Source organism: Calonectris borealis, chromosome 9 (assembly GCF_964195595.1).
Source record: "Calonectris borealis chromosome 9, bCalBor7.hap1.2, whole genome shotgun sequence".
Classification (NCBI taxonomy): Eukaryota; Metazoa; Chordata; class Aves; order Procellariiformes; family Procellariidae; genus Calonectris; species Calonectris borealis.
Window position 1 is genome coordinate 359,609 of NC_134320.1, and position 23,119 is coordinate 382,727.

The window sequence follows — 23,119 nt, forward strand, 5'->3', positions numbered from 1 at the left end:
GGGAGGAGAGGGGGCGGCAGGGGGGTCCCTGCGTGGGGTCCCCTGCTGCCCCCTCCCCCCCACGCCCCCCCGTGGGGGGCCCGCCCACCGCCTCCTCCTCCCACCCCGCCCATCCGAGCCCTGGCCCCCCGTGTTATTTGCATACCCCGCCTCTCCACCACCGCCCTCCCGGCGCGCCGAGCGCCCATTGGCTGGCCGCACCAGGTCTATGCAAATCACCCGCAGGGGGGCGGTGCTGGCGGGGAGAAGGAGCCCGGCGCGGCCGCGGAGCTGCGAGCTGCAGCGGGCGCCTGGTGCTGAGGCGCCAGCTCCGAGCTCGGAACGCTCGGCTCCCAGCGATCAGCCTCGAGCTCCGCGCAGCGGCCGCCCGGCTCCGAACGCTCAACTCCGCGCTCCGCGCAGCGGCCGCCATCTCCAGCTCCGTGCCCGTCGGCGGGCGCCCTTCCCCCGCCGCGCCGCCATGCCGCGGTGGCCGGTGCCGGCGTGAGAGGCGAGCGGCCGATCCCGGCGGCCATGCGGGGCCTGGCGGGCTGGGCCGTGCTGGTGGCCCTGGGCGAGTGGCTGTGGGCGGGTGGCGTGGTGCCGCTGGCGGACTTCTACCCCTTCGGGCCCACGCAGGGCGACGCCGCCACGCGGAAGCAGGACGACGGCGGCTCCGAGCTGCGGCCCCTCTCCGTCCCCTTCCCCTTCTTCGGCGCGGGGCACACCGGCCTCTATGTGAGTACCGGGGGGCAGCAGGGATGGCCTCCCTGGGGCCTCCCTTTTTTATTATTTCTTTTTATTATTATTTCTTTGTATTATTTCTTTCTATATTACTATCCTGCTCGGATGGATCCAAGTACATCTGGGTTTCCATGGGGGCCATTGGGTGGTCCCCATTTAACTCTGAGCATCAGAGGAATAACGGCCTGCTGAGGGCGGGGGGAGATCTGGCGGGGCCCCGGGCTCGGGAAGTCTGCCGGACCCCCAGCTCGGTGGGGCCGGGGCCACTTCGGGTGGCACAGTGAGGGTCCTGGCCCTGGTGAGGGTCCCGGCCCTGCCACACTGGGGATGCTGGACGAAGCGCTCGCCTGCGGTGGGGAGCCCTGGACTTAGCGCTGGCTGGAGCCAGAAATACTGACGCCTCGTGAGACTGGCCCCCGCAGTGGCGTGCCATGGGGGTCTCAGCGGCAGGGAGCTCGGAGCAGGCGTGCGGCAGCCCCTGGATGGTGTCCCTCGCTGGGGAGGAGGTGGCGGTGGGGCTCTGGGTGCGATACAGAATAAACACAGCTGCCCTTGGGGTTGTGTTGCAGTGGGCTTGGCTGGCCACTCGGCACATCCCGCTCCTTCTCCTCTCCTCCCTGCGCCGGCTGGGCCGCTGGGACCCCTGTCGACATGCTCACTTGCAGCCCCCGAGACACCTGGAGGGTACCGTGGACAGAGAGCTCGAGTCACATCTGGCCCGTCGTGTCCCCCATGGTTGTGGCCATCAGGCAGAGGAGCAGCCCTGATTGCCCGGTTGTCCCTGGAGCCTTTTGGGCGGTGCTGGCTCCAAACGCCTGCTCTGCGTCCTGGGGTGGGGTCTGTGCTCCCCATGCCGGCTCCCACCTCGTGTAGTGAATCCTTCGGTGTCCTGGTCCCTTCTCTTCTCCCTGGTTTGCTCTGGGCTGACCGACGATCTAGACCCAGCTGGCAGAGGAGAGGGCTGAGCATCGCCTCGGTGCCATCTCGGAGCTGGGCTCATGTGCCATCCTGCCGCCTCAGCTAAGCACAGGAGGTCCTTGGTCCTCAGCAGTGGTTTTCTTCCCCTGATAAAAGCACCAGCCCTGCCATCACGCAAGAGGGACCTGGGCTTGGGGCTTGAGCCATGGCGGGAGGATAGAAGGGGCTGGGAGAAGCCAGGTGATGTGATGGCTGTCCCATACAGGATCCACAGCACAGCTCTGGGTCTTGGAGGAGCTGCCAGGGACAGAGGGCAGTGCATCTCCCTCCCCTGAACCGAGACCCCCCGGCTCAGCAGGGCCAGCTCGCCTGCCCCCGGCATGGGGGTCCGCATGGCAGGGCTGCTCCTCCCTGGGGAGCTGCGGTCCCAGGGGAGCTGGCGCAGGGCTGGGCTCACCTGGAAATCTCCGTCCTTGAGGGCTGCCTCCAACCACCCCCTCCTCCTTTGCAAAAACCAGCAACAACAAAAAAAGCCCTTCTTGGCTCCAGCTGTCTCCCATCTTGCTTTAATCAGGGGAAGAATGTTCCTCCGCGGACACCGCAGGGTTACGGAGGCTTTGGGAAACAGGAATCCTCTTCCCCTTAGTCACAGCAACGACTGCCCCGTGTTTGCACGGAAGGGCTGGGGACCCTCCTCGGGGATTGGGGACCTTCCCCAGGGGCTGCACGTGGCTGCCGCAACCTGGCCCCCCTCTCCCCCCGCCCTGGCCTGGACGTGCGGGCAGCTGGGGCACGGCATGGCTCCTGGCGGGACGCTGGCTCCCAGCTCCTTGTCGGCACGCGAGCGCAATACTGCTGCCTGCCCCTGCTTGCTGCCTGCTGGGGCTCCAGAGCCTCTTGCCTGCACTATGCCCCCCCTTTCCCACCCTGCAGCCCAGGGGCTTGCTGGGCCGGTGCTGCTGGAGCTGGCATCGCGTGCCGGGGAGCTTAGCTGGGAGCCTGTGTGCTCCTGCCTGTCCTGCTGTTGCTTGCGGGCAGCACCATGGGCAGGGGAACGGAGCGGCTGGGAGCTGCCCGCCCCGCAGGGGTTGCCACTATGGCAGGGTGCTTGTAGGGTCTCCTCCCTGGAATTTGGGGGCTGAGGGCGAGAGCGTTTCCCTTTGATCCCTGCCCCCTTGCTGCCTGCTCAGGCAGCAGTGCAGGCAGGAGTTTTCCTCCCCTTCCTCGCTCCCGCTGCATCCCCAAGCCAGGAGGCAGCACTCCAGGCAGCAGCATCCACTATCTTGAGCTTCCTTCCCTGGGCTAAGGGCTGTCTCTGCCATGCATTCCTGGGCCGGACATCCCAGGACCCTTATTGGCCCAGTTAATTAGTGCTGGGGAAGGGCTCGGAGCTTGGAGTATCTCGCCCCGGGTATCTGACGTCCCCCGCTTTAATGAGAGCAGCCTGCCAAGTCCCAGCCAGCACCGGGGGCTTTGCACGGGATGGTGGCACTTGGTCACCTGGGGACCATGAGCCCGTTAGCTCGACTGCTCGGTGGCTCACTCAGAGTGCTGCGCGTGCCGGTGGATGGATTGCTGCCCGGCAAGGCTCCCCCCATCCTGTGCCGGTGGCCGCCAGGCTCGGGCATGACCCCCCTCCCAGGGGAGGGGCAGTGATGCCCGGCCCTAGACCCCGTGTCAGCCGCAAAAGAGCAGGGAGGGAGCGAAACAGCCCCTCATCCCCACCGAGAGCACCGGCACGAGCTGGCCAAGCGCGCTGGGCACTGCTTGTTTAAAGCGCCGGGGCCGCCGCAGTTTTCTCAGCTGTTCCCCCTTCCCCTGGCCCGGCCGTGGCGGAGAACAGGGCTGGGTTTGTTCAGGCGGCTGCCTCCCCGCAGCCGCACTCCAGCGAGCGAGCGGCCGGGGCGGGGGGCTGTGGGTGCCGGGGCACGTCTCCGCTTCCAAGGGCAGGAAGGGGAAGCGCTCCAATATTTGTGGAAAGAGGAGAGAAAATAAAAAGAAAGGTGCAATGGAAAGGGCCTTTAAAACATGGATTCCTGCCGGTGGCAGGAATCAACCGTGGCCGCCTGTTTCTTTCCCTCCTCTCTGCAGGTGAACAACAACGGGATCATCTCATTCCTGAAGGAGGTCTCCCAGTTCACGCCGGTGGCTTTCCCGATCTCCAAGGACCGGCGCGTGGTGGCCGCTTTCTGGGCGGACGTGGATAACCGGCAGGCAGGTGATGTGTATTACCGGGAGAGCACCGAGCAGCCCATCTTGGAGAGAGCGAGCAGGGACATCGCACAGTATTTCCCCGAATTCCCGGGGTTTTCTGCGCAGTGGGTCTTCATTGCCACCTGGTACCGAGTGACCTTCTTTGGGGGCAGTTCGTTTTCGCCGGTGAGTAGCTGGGGCTAAGCAGCTGTTAGTTTAGGGGTAGGGTTTTTTTAAAAGGAGCATCCCACCGGAGCTTTGGTGGTTCCGTGCTCCTGCTGCGTGCGGCACGGAGCCGTCAGCAGGACTAAGCTGACCCTGGCAGCTCTGTTGCGATGCCTTGCTGTGACGGAGCAGCGCCGGGCTGGCAAATCAAACCTTCCTCTTCGTGCAGCGTGGAGGCTGCAAATCGCCGGCGTCCCCCTTCTCAGGCAGCAGCAGGGTGGCGATTGCCTGCCTGTGTTTGCCTGCGGCCATGCTGAGGAGCCAGTCGCAGATGGGGTTTGGTGCCTTTCCTCCAAGGCCCAATAACCACATTTCTCCCCATTTTTCCTGTTTCCCCAGGAGGAGAAGCGAGCTGTTCTGCCACCTGGGGTGCTGGGTGGGGAGATCACAACATCTTAGGGTTAAAAATAATTAAACCCAACTGCCTTTTCTAGCAGAGGAGGACTGGGGCTGAAAGAAACACCCCTTTGCTAAATGCTCTTTCCGTCATTTTATTTTCTGACTGGTTTTTGGCTGGCTCGCATGCCCCCCTCCTACCCGCTCACTGCTTTCTTCCCCTCCCTGCTGCAGGTGAACACTTTCCAGATCGTCCTCATCACGGACGGCAAGCTCTCCTTCACCATCTTCAACTATGAGTCCATCACCTGGACCACGGGTATGCACGCCAGCAGTGGGGGGGACTTTGCCGGGCTCGGCGGCATCGCGGCGCAGGTAAGTGGCGAACGCGGCCCCCGGGGCGCCCAGGTAGTGCATCCGCCCTGTGAGCTCGCGGCTCCTGGTTTGGGATTTTTGGAGGTGGAAAGTCTCCCCCTGCTTTTTCTTTTTTTTAAAGTTCTTAAATATCCTTGTGTGCTCTGGTTCCCAAAGCCAAGACCATACAGGGGGCTTTGTTATCCCGAAACCACAGCTCTTTGCCTTGGCTGCTGCCTCGTAGTCCCTTTTCCTTCCTAACCTCAGCCTTTAAGAGCAGCTGCCGCAGCCAGCACAGCATTTGCTTGTATTTTTATTTCATCCTTGTGTGCGTTGTTGTGTTTAAGGGGGAAAAAAAAGCCAACACCCACACCTGCAAAAACCCCAGTACCCGTTTGGATGTGTGAATTTACCAGCAGTTGATCTGTGCTTGGCTCCCTGCCCGCCAGCCTGCAGCAGGCAGGATGCTGCAGGTGGGGAGGAAGCGGATGGGTTTTGAATCCCAGGGGAGGGACTGAGCGGGCCGGCTGTCGTCCTGGCGTGTGGCTGAGCGCTGGCCGGTGGCGCGTGGAAGGGGACAGTCAGTCCAAGCGATGCTGCCAGCGGCGCTGAGTGGCAGGACAGGCCAGCCCTCGTGCTCCAGCCACCGTCCCCTGTGCGCTAATGATGTCTCTTTACCCTCTGCCCTTGTCCTCCCAGGCAGGTTTTAACGCCGGTGATGGAAAGCGCTACTTCAACATCCCCGGATCCCGCACCGATGACATCGCTGACGTGGAGATGACGACAAATGTGGGTATCCCCGGGCGCTGGGTGTTCAGAATCGATGATGCCCAGGTGCAAGTGGGGGGCTGCAGCAATACAAGTAAGAGGACAGCAGTTAGGTTTATTTAACTCCCAACCCAACCCCACACTGTTCTCCAGCCCCGTCTTTCCCTGTCTCAATTCCCACCTCTGCGGGGTGGAGGAGATGGCTTGAAGGGCTTGCTTGGGGAGGGAGGGGAGGCAGCCATGGGGGGACCGTCTTCAGTGCCTGCTGTGGCTGGGGACGGCGCCCACGGGCGCCCTCGGGCTGGGAAGGAGCTGGGAGAGCAAATGGGGAGGGGAGGAAGACTTTTGAGACGAAAAGAGCCTACGGGGAGCTATGAGGGAAGCTGGGGAGGAGGTGACGGCGCACAGGCGGGACCCCGCTGGCCCGCTGCCAGGCAGGGCAGGGCGAGGGGCCGGCACCCTCGGGGGGGTGCACACATCCGTAAGTCCCAGGAGGCCGGAGCAAGCTATGTGGAAGGCTGCTGGGTGCCAGCCTCCCCCGCGGGGCCAGGGTGCCAGGGCTAGGCCACGCTCCCCACCCCGGGGGTCTTGACACATCCCCCACGGAGCCACTGGCCTCCCGTTCCTCGTCCCCGCTCCCCCGGCCGTGTTTTCCCACCCGTGATCTGCGTGTGTCTCGCGTTACCGGTGGGTTTGCTGGACACGGGCTCTCCCATCCCCCTTTCCCTCTGCCCCGGGTGATAAGCGAGGGCACGGCCATGTCCCCCCAGCTGGCGGGGCTGACCCCGTGCAGCCTCTCCCCCTTGCACAGGAGGAATAAAACTGCCTCCCTGTCCCAGGGGAGCCCACAAGGAGCAGACCCTGCCCCGCCGTGGGGCAGGCAGCCCCTGTGGGCTCCCCGAGCACCCCGGGGAGCCGGGCGGGCGCGGGGACAGAGCCCGGCACCGGTGTGGCTGGAAGGCGGCGGGTGAGCCCTGCCGGGGCGCGGGCTGACAGGGGGGTACCGCCTGTCCCCACAGCCTCTGTCTGCCTGACGCTGCGGCCCTGCCTGAATGGGGGGAAGTGTATCGAGGACTGCATCACGGGGAACCCCTCCTACACCTGCTCCTGCCTGGCCGGCTTTACCGGGAAGAGGTGCCATGTCGGTGAGTGCCGGCGCTTTGCTGCAGGGAGCAGGTCTCGCTCCCGGCGTCACCGCTGCGTGCTGGCAGTCTCTGTCCCTGCAGCTGTCTCTGTCCCTGCCCTGAGCTCCTGCCCCCACCGGGGCTCTGTTTCAGATGTGGACGAGTGTCTCTCCCACCCATGTCAGAATGGAGCCACCTGCCTCAACGGTGCCGGCAGCTTCAGCTGCAGGTGCCCGCCGGGTTTCAGAGGCGCCAGCTGCGAGGCCGGTGAGCACGGGGCTGCCGGCGCGGCAGGGCTGGCTCTTTGCCAAGCTTGAAGAGCAGAGAACCCAGGCTTGGGGCGTGCTGCCGCTCTTGGGGGGCTCTTCGAGACCGGGACTCTTAAGCAGCCGCTGGGCTTGAGTGGTTTGCGACGGGTGCCGAGTGCCACCGGCTTGGATTTCAGCTTGCTGCAGGCAAAAGAAACTTTGCTCTGGCTGTGAGCCCTTCCTGCCGCTGGCAACCTGCTCCGCCGAGGGCTTGGCTCAGCGCTGCCATGGCACCTCTCCCTGCCACCACTTCCTTAGTGAGAAAATCTGGCGGTTAGTGCTTAAACAGAAGTCTTGGAGGTCCTGCTTTCGCAGGTGATGCTCTGGTCCTGAGCCCTTTGAAGCCAGCGGGGACTCTCCCGGTCCCTGGCAGGGGCTGTGGTGGCCAGTTTCCCCCGCCGCTGGCCTCTGCCCACCGGTGGAAGTGCTGCCAAAGCATTTGGCTCCCAGCAAGCCTCCGCGCCGGTGGAGAAGGCAAGCAGGGAGTCGACTTTTGGGGAGGGGAGGGAGGGAGGGAGGGAGAAACACCCAGCGCGGCACACTGGCATCCAAGAGGCGCAGGGGGATGAAAGGGCTGAGCTGCCTGAGGAAGGGTTTTGGGAAGAGCCGCGGCTGGGGATGCGGCTGCCGTCTCCTGCTGGAGGGTGCGTTGGTGGCTCCGAGCTGCGCTTTCTGCCCAGCCCCGGCATCACCGTCTGTGCAGAGGATGCCATGTGCTGGTCCTGCGCCTGGCTTGATCCCGCCCCTCTTTTTTTCGATGTCCCACTGCAGAAGAGTCGCCATGTGAGAGCAGAGTGTGCCAGAACGGCGGGAGGTGCCAGGCGGCGAACGGGACGGCAGCGTGCTTGTGCCAGCCGGGGTACACGGGCACGGACTGCCAGACAGGTGGGTGGCAGGAGCAGTCGCCGGGGGGAGATGATGACACTTCACGCCTTGGCAAGCTGCCTTCCCACCCTGCTTCTCCCCTGGCCGTAATTTTGGGAGGGGTGCGTTCGGTGTTGCTGGTGGCGCTGATTTTTTTTTCCAGCCATCGCCTTCCCCCTCCCAAGCATCCTCCAGGATGGGAGGCAGCGGGTGAACCGGCAGTGCCCGCGCGTGGCCTGACCGCCCCTCCCGGCCTCCCCTTGCAGAGGTGAACGAGTGTGACTCCAGCCCGTGCCTGAACGGCGGGCACTGCGTCGACCTGGTGGATAACTACACCTGTGTGTGCCTGGAACCCTTCGTGGGACAGCGCTGCGAGACAGGTGCCCGCTCCTTCCTGCGCCCCGGGACGACCCAGGAGAGGGACTGTGTCTCCCATGCTCTGCTGGCCATCACGGCCCCTCTCCCAGGGCCAGGCTCTGCTCATCACTCGCTTGCTTGTTTTCCCCCCCCAAGACTCGTCTTCCTGCGAGGACCGGAGCTGCCAGAACCGGCAGACGTGCAACTACATCCGTCCCGGCCGCTACATCTGCACCTGCTCCCCGGGTTATTATGGCAACAACTGCCAGTACGGTGAGTGGAGGCACGCCTCACCCAGCCCGGCATGGGAGCCAGTTTCAGGGGAGCCGGGCAAATGGCTAACAAGGGGCTCGTCAGTCATAGGTGCTGGCGGGCAGGGTGTGCAGAGGGGTCGTGGTGCTGCTGGGACGGAGCTCCTTCCGCTGGGGCTGCTTGGCCCTGGTGGGGTCTCTTGCCATGAAGCTGGGCTACACCGGCTCTGCCCCGGCTCCCTCGGGACAGAGGGTGTTCCAGCCCCGGGCTGGGATGGCTCTGGCTCAGCCTCCCCCTTCCCCGCAGGCGGGCCCCGCGTGCCCGGCGCCTGCCTCTCCCACCCATGCCAGAACGCGGGCAGCTGCCTGGAGACGGAGCAGGGCTACATCTGTGAATGCCGGGAGGGCTACACCGGGCAGGACTGTCGAGACAGTGAGTACTGGGGGGTCTCTCTGGTGCGGTGTCGCGTCTCCAGGGGAGCCCTCACGCTCCTCAAAGGAAGAAGCAGCAGCCCCAGAGAGCCTGTTGAGGGCTCCTGGGCTGAACAGCGGGTCCGTCCTGCTGAACGAGGCTGTGCCTGGGTGTCTGGGAGTGCTCGTGGCTGCCACCCACCGGAGCTCCCCCCGCAGGTGGCATTCGGCAAGCCGGCTGTCCCAGCCCCGCAAGCAGGAGGGGTCCTGGTAAACTCCTGTCTCCTCTCTTGCAGAGCTCTCAGAGGGCTGCGAGTGTCGCAATGGGGGCAGTTGTCTGGAGGGGAACGTCACCATCTGCCAATGCCCACCTGGGTTTTTTGGTCTCCTCTGTGAATTCGGTAGGTGAAGGCTTCTCGCTCGCTGTGTTTGCTCCCTCTCCGGGATGCTTGAGCCAGGCAGGCTGCGGGCAAGCAAGAAGACACTCTGCCCATGCCTGAGCCTAGCATGGTGCCAGGGGCACACACTGAATTTGTCCCCTGGTGAGGAGGCAATGCTTCCATCTCCATTGCTCCCCCTTGAGCCATGCCTCTCCCAGCCCCTGGCCCCAGCCCAGCTCCCCTGGGTGGGGAGGGAACCACAGCCTTCATGCGCTCCTGCTCCGAAGCTCGCTGGGCATCCAGGCTGGCCCTTGCCGTTCGCACAGTCTGTGGCATGGGGAACAGAGGGTCCCTCCCATCTCATCAGACCTTGCAAAGTTAGGAGACCCCTGTTTCTGGCCAAGCAGCTGGCTGGGTGTCCTCCTGCCACCGGCTGATGGAGGCCGGCGCTGGCTGTGTGTTTGCAGAAGTCACCACCACACCGTGCAACATGAACACGCAGTGCCCGGACGGTGGGTACTGCATGGAGTATGGCGGGAGCTACCTCTGTGTCTGCCACACTGACTACGGCACCAACCACAGTAAGTCTCATCCACGGGGATGCAGGAACCAGCCCCGGGGATGGACGTGCAATGGAGGCCAGGGAGGGTGAGCAGGGATACCATCATCAGCCGGGGAGCAGCCCTCACACCCCTGGTTGTACATCCTCAGTGATGCCCTGTGTTTGGCTTTGCAGCAATGCCATCCCCCTGCGACTCGGAGCCCTGCCTGAACGGGGGATCCTGCGAGGTTCACGATGACTCGTACACGTGCGAGTGTCCTCGAGGCTTCCTTGGCAAGCACTGCGAGAAAGGTACCTGCACGGAGCTCCCTGCCGCCCCCAGGACCTGGCAGGGGGTGGGAGAAAAGCTTGGATCCTTATGGGAGATGAGCGGCTGCTTGCTGAGCTGCAGCTGGAAGTGGGTGCAGGTCATCCCATCCCATCCCACAGGGTGGAGGGAGGATTGTGTGGCTCCCTTCATGGCCCCTGACAGTTGTAGCAGCCGATCCAGTTGTCGTGTTTCCTGCACAACACCATCAGTGTTGGAGTTTTTTTTACGTGCCTGAGCTTCTGGCCTCAGGACCAGCCGCCAGTCCCCTGGCCCCCCGAGGCCCTGGCAAATGTCTGCACGGTTGTTGTTTTGTGGTATTGCTGAGCCCAGGGCTGTGAGGCCTGGGTGCGCTCAGCTTTCCGCAGCGAGGGGTTTGGCGGGAGGCAGGGGCTCTCGGGGTGCCGGCAGCAGTGGGTGACCCCCATTCTCGGCGCTCTCTCTGCAGCCAAGCCACGGTTCTGCAGCACGGGGCCCTGTCGCAACGGGGGCACCTGCAGGGAGGCGGATGGCGACTACCACTGCACCTGCCCCTACCGCTTCACCGGCAAGCACTGCGAGATCGGTACGGCCCCCCGGCCCCCACCCGGGGAGGAGAGGCGGCAGTCGTCCCGCTCGCTGCTCAGGTCCCGCCTGCCCTCTGCCCCCAGGTAAGCCGGACCCCTGCGCCTCGGGGCCCTGCCAGAACGGGGGCACCTGCTTCCACTACATCGGCAAGTACAAGTGCGACTGTCCCCCGGGCTATGCTGGCCGGCACTGCGAGATCGGTAGGTGCGAGCAGGGCGCGCCAGTACAGGGGGCTGCCTGCGGAGGTGTTGGGGCTGCTGGCGGAGCCGACAGCCATGGCAGCAGCAAGCGAGAACCGCTGCTTGCTTTGAACCCCCTTCCCTGTAATTTGAAGTGCTTTGACTCTTCATTGCATCCTGCCGGAGGGCAGGGCAGCGCTGCCAGAGGGGGAGAGGGGACGGCTCTCGTTTCTGGGCTCTGCCAGCAGTGGTCATTCTTTGCTCCGCTCTTCTTCTAGTGCCCTCCCCGTGCTTCCTCAGCCCCTGCGAGAATGGCGCTACCTGCGAGGACCTCGGTGGGGGCTACGCTTGCACGTGCCCTGTGGGCTACATAGGGAAGCACTGTCAGTCTGGTAAGGGCCTTGCACCGCTCCTGCCAGCCGGGGCCTTGGGGTGCCTCTGTGGGCCCCACTCACCCCCACCCCGTCTCTCCCCAGAGGTTGACTGCGGCGTCCCCAGCGAGGTGAAGCATGCCCAGGCCTCTTTCAACTCCACCAAGGTGGGCTCGCTGGCTGAATACCAGTGTGAGCTGGGCTACACCCTCAGCCAGCACAACCACCCCCGCGTCTGCCGCTTGCCAGGTGTCTGGAGTGACCCCCCTGAGTGCGATGGTGAGGAGCGCCGGGGAGCGGCCAAGCCCTGGGGCACTGTCCCAGTGGGCTGTGGTCACAACCATGGCTCGGTGACCCCAGGACATGTACTCCGGTCCTCCCCTGCCCGTGTCTGCGGACAGAGCCCCCCGGGGACGCCTGCCCCCTGCCTGGTGCTCACGACTCTCGCTTTGTCTCTCCCCTGCCCAAATGCCTGCAGAGATCAATGAGTGCCGGTCCCAGCCCTGCCTGAATGGCGGCCGGTGCAAGGACCGCATCGCTGAGTTCCTGTGCCTGTGTGAGCCGGGTTACACCGGCCACCACTGCGAGTCGGGTAAGAGACCGTGCCGGCTATGCTCTGCAGCCACTGCAGGCAGCTATAGCAAACCCTTCCTCGCCCCCCAACCCCTGGGGAACGACAGCGGGCGCGAACCCCCTGGCCAGGAGCCAGGCTGCCTGCAGTTGTGTGGCCTGGCTTCAGTCTCTTGCCTGTGCACTCAGATCGGTCTGTGGCAAGGAATCCTCTCCCGGAGCCCCCGGCCAGCCGCGGTACGCGCCGGTGGGGAGATGCTGCTCCCGGTTGGGCGGAGGAGCAGGCAGGGCTGCGGGGGCACATGCGCTACTTGTGTCCCCCTGCTAGTGGATGCTGCGTGGGCATCTCCATCACTGATGGGGCAATGAATTCTCCTGACACGTGTTAAGCCTGTGCAGAAAAGCCCCAGATCTCGGGATCTGGGTGGAAAGTGCCCTGCATGGCTCCAAAGCTATTGGCCAAGAGTGGGAGGGGAAAAAGCAGCTTAAGGTCGCACATTTTTGGCCGTGCTGTGCTCCTGCTTCCGTGTATGCCCATGGTCGTGGTTGTGTGCGGGTGCTGGTTGAAGGGGGTGACAGGCGGCGTGGGGACTAGTGGGACTCTGTGGCAGGCGGCTCTAGCCCGGCTCCCCAGGGCCTGGCAGAGAACGGTGGGAGAAGGTGGGATGCCTGCTGGGGGTTAGAGGAGGGTGGTGTGCCGCAGGCACCCTACGAGACCTCTTGGCATAGCCCCACACTGCGAGCAGTCTCCAGGTGTCCCTGTGGACATGTCCCCATGCCCAGCTGCTGCAGCAGCCCCCGGGCAGGGGCAGGCGTGGGGCAATGGGCTCCCAACGGCCTCAGGAGTGGGGCTGTTCCTGGCTGGTGGGCTCAATGTGGGGAGGGTCCGTGCCCTGCGGGAGAGGCGCTGCCTCTCCAAGCCCCCCGTCCTCTGCCACTGGCCCTGTTGCTGTGCTGAGCCAGCGCCTCTCCTCCCACCACTCCCCAGATGTCGACGAGTGCCAGTCAGAGCCCTGTAAGAACGGTGGGACCTGCCGGGACCTCCCCGGGTCCTTCGCTTGCTACTGTCCCGAGGGCTTTGTGGGGACCCAGTGCGAGACAGGTAGGCACTTGCCCTTCCCGGGGCAGTGGGAGGCTGGACTGTGGGCACTGGGATGCGGCCAGGACTGGCAGCCGTCTTGGGCACTTTGACCCCAAGCCATCACCCCGGGCAGTCACTGCCTGTCGCACCTCCTTGCCTGCGGTTTCGGGGACAGAGCTGAAACTGCTCCAGTGGGGAGGGAGCAAGGAAGAAGGTGTCCGCTGGTGATGGATCCCCTTTCGAAGGTGTCCACCCCCTGCCAGGGGATGCAGCCGCCACGGTGCTTGGGTGGGATTCTGGGTCCAGACTGGCTGTTCCAAGCCCCGGGCTGCGCGTCCATCCTGCTGTCCCCTCGGGGGGTCGTTGCCGTCGCTTGCCCGCGGGAACTGGCTGCCGGCATGCTTGGGGCCCCCACTCACCACTGGCCTCCTCCCGCCTCCAGAAGTGGATGCCTGTGAGTCAGGCCCTTGCCGAAATGGAGGGGAGTGCGAGAGCTATGGGGGCTCCTACCTCTGCGTGTGCCTGGAGGGTTTCTTCGGCTACCACTGTGAGACAGGTGAGGTGGGCAGGGCGGCTCGGCGCGGGGCGGCCGCTCGGCCAGCTGGCACCGCTAACGCCACCGGGCCTGGCGCCTCTCCTGCAGCCAGCGACCCGTGCTTCTCCAGCCCCTGCGGGAGCAGAGGCTACTGCCTGCCCGGCAATGGCACCCACAGCTGCACCTGCAAAGTCAGCTACACAGGCAAGAGCTGCGAAAAAGGTAAAGGCCCTCAGCAGCGGCACCAGGACGTGGTGCGGGGCTCGACGCCGGCCCAGCAGTGGCCACCGCCCGCGAGGGGCTCGACGCCATCCGGGACCAGCAGCTCTCCTTGAGGCGGGCAGGGCTGGGGCCTCGCCTCCGCGGGGGGCAGCCCGGGCCCCACCGATGCCGCGGGCGGGTGCAGGCGTGCTGAGCCACTGCCACAGGTGCCAGGCTCGGCACGAGGACGCTGGGGACAGGTTTCCCTGGCCCCCTGCAGCGACGGCGATCCCTCGGATGCCCTCAGGAGGGGAGGCTGAGGCGTCCGAGGGAAGCCTCTCGCCGCCGGCACCGGCCTCCCCGGGGCCCCTTGCCCCGTCTCGCTGGCACCCTAGGCCGGGCAGGTGGCGGCAAGCGCTCGGCCACCAGTGCTGCCAGGTGGCAATGGCTGGGAGCGCTCCCAGTGCCCCGGCTCCTCCCGTGCCCGCCGGGCCAGTGGCGGCTGGTGCCCGCAGGGCCCCTGCCAGGCGCGCCGAGGGAGAGAGCAAGGGCCCCATCCTCCATCGTTGCCACTCTGCCTCTTGCTGCCGGGGTCTGTTCTCTAAAGATTCATGGCGTTACCTCTCCCCTTTGCTTTTGCTCACACTCTGAAGAATTGCTGCCACCAACCTCATTAAAGGTGGAAAGGGTGGAGGACACTGGTGTGTTGATTTCTTGGCATCCACCTGAGGACGCAGCCGCCAGGCAACTCATTGACGGCTACGCCGTGACGTACGTATCCCTCGACGGCTCTTACCGCAGGACAGATTTTGTGGACCGAAGTCGTTCTGCCCACCAATTGCGGGCACTAGCCTCCGGCAGAGCCTACAATATTTCTGTCTTTTCAGTCAAACGCAACGTGAACAACAAGAATGATATCAGCAGGCCCATCATGCTCACCACGCGCACTAGTGAGTAGCGTCCCCGGGGGGATCGCGGTCGTGAGCACGCGTGGCCCCCGCAGGCACCAGGGCTTGTGCCGCCTCCTCCCCGCCGCCGGCTCCAGCCGCAGCCCGGGCCTGTGCCGTACCCCGGTGGGTTTGGTGGTGCAGATCCTAAAGCCCAGCCGGGGGCCTTTGGAAAGCGCTTGGCACAGAGAATTGCTGTTCTCTTTGCTGTGAGTAAAAGGGGACCGCACCCCCCGCCGCCCACCGGGCCCCTGCCCAGGGGCTGGTAAGGGAGCCAGCAGTGGGGACTGCTCCGGGATCCTGTTCATCAGGGCCAGGCTGTGCCTGCCGCACCGCTTACTCCTTGTCACTGGGCCCAGGGTAGCGCGGGTCCCCAGCGCTGCTTGGCTGAGCTGGAGAGGCCCCTGCGCTAGCCGAGCAGCAGGGTTGGGCAATCTCTGCTGACAACAGGTCCCGTGGGCAAGTTGCCCCGCCATCCCACCGGGCTCGGCATGAGGACGTGCCAGAGAGGGCAGAGGCTGGCAGGGACCTCTGCTCCGTGGGCGGAGGGAAGGGGGCACAGTGATGCCTCTGTGGGGGCATGGGGAGGTGGTCCTGCTTTCTAGGGCAGGTGGATGTAGAAATAAAGTGCAAGCTGAGGATGGAGGGGATTAGACCTAAAAAAGCTGCCCTCTAACGAGAGGGGGATGGTGGCGGGAAAGCCTGTGGGCCACATCCCCCTCGGTGGGCTGAGACCCAGTGAAGCCAAGGGCAGGAGAAGGCAGGCGTGGCGCTGGGCACAGCAGGGGTCTGCATCCCTGGCCACGGCATCTCGGGAGGCCTCGAGCCAGGGCCAGATGCCGGGGGCAGCAAGAACCAGGCTCAGGACGGCTGCCTGGGGTGTGCCTGGCTTAGGGCCAGGCCCAGGCACTGCGGCCCCTTTGGAGCTGGTGGCGGGGGGCTGGGGCCAGAGGAGGACAGCCGCTGGGGTGCTGCAGATGACATGAGGCCTTGCGGGCAGGCACTCGGATGCACCTCCCGCCTGCCCGCAGGTGGTGAGGATGGGAGAGTGCGAGTCCGGCAGGGCAGGCGGCGCTGAGCTGCTCCTGCTGGGGAAGCCAATCCAGAGGGGCAGGCAGGACCCCCCTTGCGGGGGTCCAGGAAAGGGACAGGGCGACCCGCGATGACCAGCGGCTGACCTCAGCCCTCTCCGCTTGCTCCGGCCAGGACCGCGTCCGGTGGAAGGCTTTGAGATCACGAACGTGACTGCCAGCGCCATCACGGTGCAATGGGCTCTCCACCGGCTCAAGCACTCCACTGTCAGTAGGGTGCGTGTCTCCATCCGCCAGCCAGGGGACCTGGCAGACCGCACTGTGGAGCTGAACAGCAGCGTGGCCAAGTACACCTTCCTGTGAGTGGGGCAGCAGGCGGGCGCCGGGCCAGCTGGCCCTCCCGGGCTGCCCACCTTACCCCTTCCCACCCTGCCTTCCTCCTCCACAGGGACCTGCAGCCAGGAGAGAGGTACATTGTCCATGTCACGACGCTGAGCGGCTTGGGGACAGAAGACCACCCCTCGGAGAGTCTGGCCACGGCCCCCTTCCACGTGTGGACGAGTGAGTGGGGTTGCCTTCGCCACCCCCGCCGCCGCTGCAGGGTCCCTGGGGCTTGGCAGGCACAGGGCAGCCACAGCTCGTGGCCAGCAGGAAAGCTGCAGGGAGGGGATCATGCAAAAGCCGTCAGCCTGTCTGGCCAGCACGGTGGGTAGGAGGCGTGCAGGCAGCCCTCAGGAAGGGCAGGCAAGGCACCAGCACATCCTCCCCTGCCAGATGTTGTTCACTGCCCAAGGCCAGCAGGAGCTCAGCCCCATGCGAAGCCCACACAGGCCTGATTCGTCCCGTGCTGTATGGCAGCTGGAGGGCGAGGGCCATACCCCCTTGCCAGGCACCCAGCGCTGAGCATCTCCCCCCAGCACATTGCACAGCTGGAGCTGAGCTGAGGGCTAGCTGGGACATGGCTGGGCAAGCTGAGGCCCTGGCACGCTTATTAGGTGACGTGTGAGCAAGTGGGGCGGTTGCCATTCAAGGACACCTACGCTGACGCCTTTTCTCCCCACCTCCTGCCTGCCCCAGGGCCTCTCCCCCTGCAAAACCTTACTGCCTCCCGTGTCACCGCCACCTCCGTGTCCATGGCATGGGAGCAGCCACCTGCCGGTGCCGTGGAGGGGTATATCATCAATGTCACCACCACTCAGAGCGTGAAGAGCCGCTACGTGCCCAACGGGAAGCTCGTGTCCTACACAGTGCGGGACCTGCTCCCCGGGCAGCGGTACCGCCTGTCCGTGACGGCTGTGCAGAACACGGAGCAAGGTCAACTGCACAGCGAGCCCATCCACCTCTATGTCACCACCTGTGAGTGCTCGGCTCGCTGGGGCTGGGGCACTGCCGGTTTGCTGCAGCACGAGGGAGGCAACGGGGTAACGGGGAAGTGGGTCAGGGGGTAGGAAACCAGTTGACCAACAGAGTAACAAGCCCATGGGGACTTGCTGCCCCAGAACTGGGTGCCCGCAGCAGGCTGTGGGGACAGGACGCAGGTCCTCTTGCAAAGGGAGGCGGGGATTGCAGGGTGCTGCCTCCATTAGTGGAGAGCGGCTGCAGAGTTTGGTGATCACAGCTCGGTGATGTTTCACGGGGACCGGTGCTTGCAGCCCAGGCATGTGGAGCGTGTGCACGTGTCCCCAGAAGCCCTAAATGGCAGCCTGGGGATGAGGGGACTGGCTGGGAGTTGGGTTGCTGTGCTGACTCATGGCCTGCCTCCTGCTAAGCCCTCCTGCTAAGCCTAACCCTTTGGTCTGCAGTGCAGAGGGATGGGGCCCCAGAGAGACGGTGGAGCCAGGCTGGACACCCCCGGGTCCTGCGCAACAGGCTGCCCCCAGCTTTCCTGCCTGAACTGCGTTTGCTAGCAGATCACGACACAGCTGAGGAGCCCTCGCCAGCCCCCAGGTAGGCGCTACCCCAACGCTCCTGGCTCTTCCACCAGCATCGGGCTGAGCCCAGCCCCTTTTCCCAGCTCCTGCGTCCAGGTGCGCACAGGGTCAAGCCATGCTCCTGCTGGGTTGTGCCTCTTGCCCGCCCGCTGGGGTCCCGAGCCAGGCAGGCCCTTGTCCCGTGAGCTGGTCCCCCACGCTGCCTGCAGCTGAGCCCACGGGACTCGCACAGAGCCTGATGCCGTCAGCAAGTGCTTTATCCAGCTGCCTCCAGCCCTAGCGCATGGGGCAGCTGTGGCCTGGGGGGCCTGCAGCGCCCTGTACCCTCATGGCTCTCCTGTCCCAGGTTCACCGAGCTGGTGGATGGCAGAGGGAGGATCAGCACCAGGTTCGGCACTGCGCTGAGCAAATCCATCACTGTGAAGATGCGTAAGTGCTCTGCTGCCTTTCTGACCCCCTCCTGTCACCCAGTGCCATCTCCTACACCTCCCCCCAGGACAGGGTGGCAGCTGGGCAGGCTGCTGTAGGGCTGGGGCAGCCATAGAGGAGGGCAGGGCCCTCTCACCACTCCCTAGCCAGATAAACTGCCCTGCTCGCTAGACCCCTGCCCAGGGCGAGGGGTGACACACGGCTGGTCAGGGAGTGCAAGGAGGGACCCTCGGTGACGGGAGGCGATGCTGGCTGCAGCACGGGCTGACCTTCTACTCTGCCAGCAGCAGTAGGAGCCCAGGCAGCGACCCCGTGGCCCTCCAGCGCAGCCCCTGCCTGCCCAGTAGCCTGAGCCCCCACCGCCAAGCATAGCCTCGCACTTGAGGAGGGTGCCTCGGCAAGAAGCCCCTCGCTAGCCCAGGACCAGCCCCCCCCCCCCCATTTGCCATCCCTGGAACACCAGGGATACAAATGCCAGCCCAAGATATCCTGCCAGGCCTGGGAACCCTATGCCATGGGGTGGGGAAGGGGCCCGGCACACCTGACAGTAGCCCTGGGCTCACTGCACATCTCAGCTCTGCCCCTGCCTCCCAGGGCTCTGTGTCCCACAGTCCTCCAGGAAGGGCGAGGCAGTCACCCTAATTCTAGGGGTGCAACTGCCTCAGGCCTGACCAGCCCCCTGATGCTGCAGGCAGGCTAGATCCCACCGAAGGGGCTGCCTTTGGGTCTGGCCCTGGCTGGAGGTGACATTTGACCCTCTCGTTGCCCAGAGCCGGAGGCTCCAGTGAAGCTGGAGAACGTGGAGGTGTCCAGCCAGGGCAGTCTGGCACTGCAGCTGCGCGAGGCAAAGAGCAAGAGTAAGTCGGGGGGGAGACACACGAGCAGCAGGGACCCAGTCCAGGCCCTGCAGGCAGGCAGGGCACTCGGCACCAGCCTGCTCTCCTTGTTGCTGCCCTGCCAGGAGGCACACAAGGGGCACAGCGTGGGCCCCTGCCGGCTGCCCCGTCGCTGCTCACCCGCTCGCAGCTCTCCCCGGGAGCACCCTGGCACGCCGGGGGGGTGGGCAGGGCTGCGCCGTGGCCCCAGGGTCTGACAGCCGTACCTGTTTTGCAGGCGAGGGGCAGAACTGCTCCACGAACCCCTGCAGGAACGGAGGCACTTGTGCCAGGGACGCCGAGTCCTACCACTGCGACTGCCGCCCGGGATTCAAGGGCCGGCTCTGCGAGCTGGGTGAGTGCTGCGCTGCTGCCAGAGGGCCGAGCTCCCTCCTGCAGGCGAGTGGCGTGTGCCCAGCCTGGCATAGGTCCCCCAGGGCACAGGTCACCGAGGTCTCCCGAGGGCGCTCCCACCATGCCCAGGCTCCTCTAGAGAGGGCCATCCTGTGCCGACAGCAGAGAGAGGGGCTGGGCTCTGCTCTTGCCAGTTCGGGCAGATCTGCTCCCCGCTTCTAGCCAAGGCCTCTGCCCCTGCCAGGCTCCTGCCCTGCCCACACGTAGTTATCTGGGCACCGCAGGGCTGGGAGCTCTACTTCTCCTGGCAGGCCAGCTCTGTTGAGCCCAGCCCTCCAGGACAGCAGAGGGGAAGCCAGGGGGGCCTCGCTGGCCCCCTGCCACGGAGCACAGGCAGGCAGGGCCAGAGATGGGCTTGTTGATAGCTCCCCTCTCCTGTTCCCCAAGCAGCCTGCAAGAAGGTGCCACACTCGTGCACGCGGCTGTACTCGGAAACCAAGTCATTCCCCGTGTGGGAAGGAGGCACCTGCCACTACCTGTGAGTACTGCCTGCAGGTTGTGCTCCCCCCTTCCCCTTGTGCTCAGAGCTGGGGATGTCTCCCTGCAGCTCAGCTCCAGGGAAGGGAGAGCGAGCACGAGGCCATCTCAGACCCCGGCTGGCAGCTGCCAGGTGGCTGCAGTTGCCCCCTCCCCAGCGCAGGCTGAGGAGCCTCATCTGCCCCCGAGCCCCCAGGGCTGCCCCGCCAGCTGCGTTTCAGGGCAGGGTGTTGCTGAAATGACGGCCCCTTAGCGATGTTACCCACCTACGGGGCAGCAAGACTGGATTTGGTATGCGTAACCCCCCAAGCAGCAGCGGATCCCCCTGCCTGCTGCCTGCCAGCCCAGCTCCTAGCCGCCTCTCCATCTGCAGGCAGAGGGCTGGGGCCAGCCCTGCTGCAGTGCCAGGGCCTGTGGGCCTCTCTGTCCCCTGCCCTCCCCAGCCTTCCTGCAATGGAGGTGGAAGGGCCTGGCTGTGTGAGGTCAGCCCTCTGGCATAGCAGGCTCAGCCCCATTCCTACCACGGGCAGCTACTGCAGCCCGGAAGGAAACGGGGGAGACCCCCAGAGTCCCCCCTCACACTTACAATAGCAGATCTGTCTCTGTTATTCCCTACAACTCGCCCCTCTGCTGTGTGTGCAGGTACAGGAGAGTCTACAAGGTACACCAGGACATCTGCTACAAGGAGACCTGCGAGAGCACTGGTTCCGAGAAGACAACCAGCAGGTACAGCTAGCAGCAGCGCACCAAGCGTGCTGGCCTTCTTGTAGCCCAGGACAGGAGGATGCAGCCAGCCAGCGTCACCCAGCATGCGCGGGGGTGCCCAGGCTGGGGGTGGGCTGGGGGAGGGGTGCAGGCACCCCGTGCAGAACAGGGTGCGAGGAGGAGCACACGACCAAGGCTCAGATGCCAGCTCTGCGTGCCCTCCGTGTGATTGACGGCTGAGGGCTTGCAGGGCTGATGGCCCTCTCTTCCCTTCTCTTTCAGAAAACCAAGCAACAGTCACACACTGAAGAAGCCATAGAGTAAGTACCCACTCCAAGCCCTCCTCAGCCATGGGCAGGGGCAGCTCCTGTGGCTGCCTGCGCCCTCCGCACAGGGAGTTGGGGAGGAGAAGGATGGAGGCCACAGCGCAGCCCAGGCTCACGCTGCCTCGACACGAAGCGGGGTGCGAGGCCTCTCCAGCTGCTGCGCTGGTCAGGCTTGGGCACGTGGCTGAGGGCTCCTGGTTGTGACTGGGGTGGAGGAGCAGAAGGCAATGCTCTGCTCCGCCATGGCTCTGCAGTCCCATGAACAAGAGATTCCTGCCGTGCAAGGCAAAGGCTGGAGCCCGGGAGGGGGCAGGTCCCCTTCTCCCAGCCTGAGATGGCTGCACAGGGTGGGAAAAGGCAGCTGTGGGGTTTTCAGGGGACTCTCTATACCAGCTCATTCTCCTCCTGCTCCTTCACAGGGTTCAAAGCAGTAGAAGCGTCGTCTTTCCACATCTAAGGGCTTTTGAAACACCAGGAAGATCAGATCTGCTCACTGAGTTGAACACAGCAGGCGAACCTTCCTGCCTGGCATCAGCCTCTCCCTCTCCTCCAGCCCGTTAGGGACACACAGCTGGATCGGCACGCCGAGCAGCGCTCCCTTCCCTCCGCCGGACCAGCACTGCCTTCGCTCTGGCTTGCTTTACTCCGGCCACCTCTCTGCCCCCAAGGAGCTGAGCACCAGTGTACCGCAGCGGCTGGCTGGCTACCCCCCGAGGGGACCAGCCCTGCTTAGTCCCCCCCAGCCGCTCTGCACGAGCCACGGGCTCCTGGCTCTGCTCAGGCATCGGTGGGGCTGAGCCCAGCTCCCTGCCAACAGCATCTGCACCAACCTGTTTTTGTAATCCAAGGTTATAAGTTACCTATAACCCCCAAATAAAACAGTTTAATGCAGACCAAAAAGCCTTAGCTATCACCTGAAATGTGGCCCACAAAAATCTGGTTGGAGGAGACCTTCTCTATGTAGACGAGTTTAGAAATGGTGAGCAGCTCCCCTGAGCAGCGAGGCGAGCACGGGCACCGGAGGCGTGTCCCTGTCTCCTCTGCTCTAGTGGGGGAAATTGAGGCAGCTTCTACTGCCTGCCTTTTTTCTTTGCTTTGTAAAAAATCCCTGGTTTTAACCAAATTCCCAGCTCAGAAAGCAATACAGCACCTAGAGAGAATTTTGAAAGTGATCTGTAGAGTGAAGTTTGTCAGCCAAGGCGTAACACCACGGTTGTTCTGATGCTAATCGCCTCCAAGCGCAGGGTGCAGTATGGCCTTGGTGACGAAGCAAGCTCCACGTGCCATCCTCCTGACTTGCTCGCAGCGTTTGCGTTCCCTGTGGCGCCAGCCGGTGCCGTGATGCCACCGCTGTGTTTGTGGAGGAGAGGACCAGCGCGGCAGGGCAGGCAAGGAAAAAGTGTAGCTTAGAAATGTTCCTAGTTTTTGTGAGTTTGTATGACATTAGTTAAACATAGATTTGTGTATTAACGTACACAGTTATATTATAAATTAATACATACCAGAGATATATTGTAGTTATGGTATAGAGTGTTATTTCCTGAGCAGCGTCAGGGGCAGCCCTCGTGTCCCGCGAGCATCGTGGGGTGCTTTGTTGTTCAGCGATGCATGTTGAGCTGCAGCCCAGAAGATGCTCTCGGAGCGGAACAGGCCCGGGAGTTTTGGCGTTCCTGGTACCACCCTCTCCCTCCCAGGAGCAGTGTAAGAGCAGTCGGCCCAGAGGAGCGGCTGCCGAGGCAGCCGGCAGCAGCCTGGGAGCGGCAGGGACGATGTAAAGCCACAACCAGCTGGCCAGCGTGATGGTCCCCTCCCGCACTGACTCTAGCTCTGCTCCCGGAGGAGAATCGGAGTCAGAGATGGACATGCCTCGTTTTCCTCCAAGGCTGCCTGATCCTGCTCCAGCCTCCCTGCTGCAAGGTGAGCACAGAAGCCCTGGCTCCACAGGGCATAAGAAGCAGCCAGCCCTTGCCTAGAAGAGCAGGGCAAGCGGAAAGCCAGAACAGCCTCTGCTGTCCACGAGGGAGGGGAGGTTTTGGGGCCGTGGTCAGAAAATGTTTGCAGCCCTGCCTTGTCAGCCATGAGACCAGCGCCGACACGGGCTGCGAAGGTGGCGGCAGCCCCACCACAGGACGGTCCCGTTTCAGCGCAGCCCCTGGGCCCAGCCAGCACTGCCACAGGGCCTGTCCCTGCGGCAACACCCCCCTGGGGCCCCGCCACCAGCTGGCACAGCAGCCTGCCGCCTCCCGCCCCACAGCCAGCACAGTATGTAATGCAGCCAGAAGATTTTAACCTAGCCTTGGAAATAAATTAGTTATTTTGGTTTGATTTTTTTTTTTTAATAAAAACACTTTATGGAAACTGGATTTTTTTTTTAAAGCAGTTGGTCAATGAGGAGGAAA

General features: G+C 64.2%; 1 protein-coding gene across 3 annotated transcripts; it reads left to right on the plus strand.

Moving 5' to 3' along the window:
• The first annotated feature begins 391 nt into the window (after nt 1-391).
• On the plus strand, nt 392-23,083 carry SNED1 (sushi, nidogen and EGF like domains 1). Of its 3 annotated transcripts, none has more exons than XM_075157715.1 (33): nt 392-717; nt 3,733-4,020; nt 4,630-4,770; nt 5,449-5,611; nt 6,537-6,662; nt 6,795-6,908; nt 7,721-7,834; nt 8,080-8,193; nt 8,327-8,443; nt 8,729-8,854; nt 9,129-9,233; nt 9,680-9,793; nt 9,949-10,065; nt 10,530-10,646; nt 10,732-10,848; nt 11,106-11,219; nt 11,304-11,477; nt 11,677-11,790; nt 12,757-12,870; nt 13,292-13,405; nt 13,493-13,606; nt 14,239-14,535; nt 15,739-15,922; nt 16,012-16,124; nt 16,641-16,919; nt 17,366-17,510; nt 17,841-17,923; nt 18,694-18,780; nt 19,037-19,153; nt 19,600-19,690; nt 20,332-20,415; nt 20,677-20,714; nt 21,140-23,083. In XM_075157715.1, the coding sequence occupies exons 1-32, from the start codon at nt 514-516 to the stop codon at nt 20,711-20,713; spliced, it is 4,338 nt and encodes a 1,445-aa protein (XP_075013816.1). In that variant the 5' UTR covers nt 392-513; the 3' UTR covers nt 20,714; nt 21,140-23,083. The 3 variants fall into 3 exon arrangements, with proteins under 3 accessions (XP_075013816.1, XP_075013819.1, XP_075013817.1); XM_075157716.1 differs by having other exon boundaries at nt 393-717; nt 19,603-19,690; XM_075157718.1 differs by lacking the exon at nt 19,600-19,690.
• The last annotated feature ends 36 nt before the right edge of the window (nt 23,084-23,119 follow it).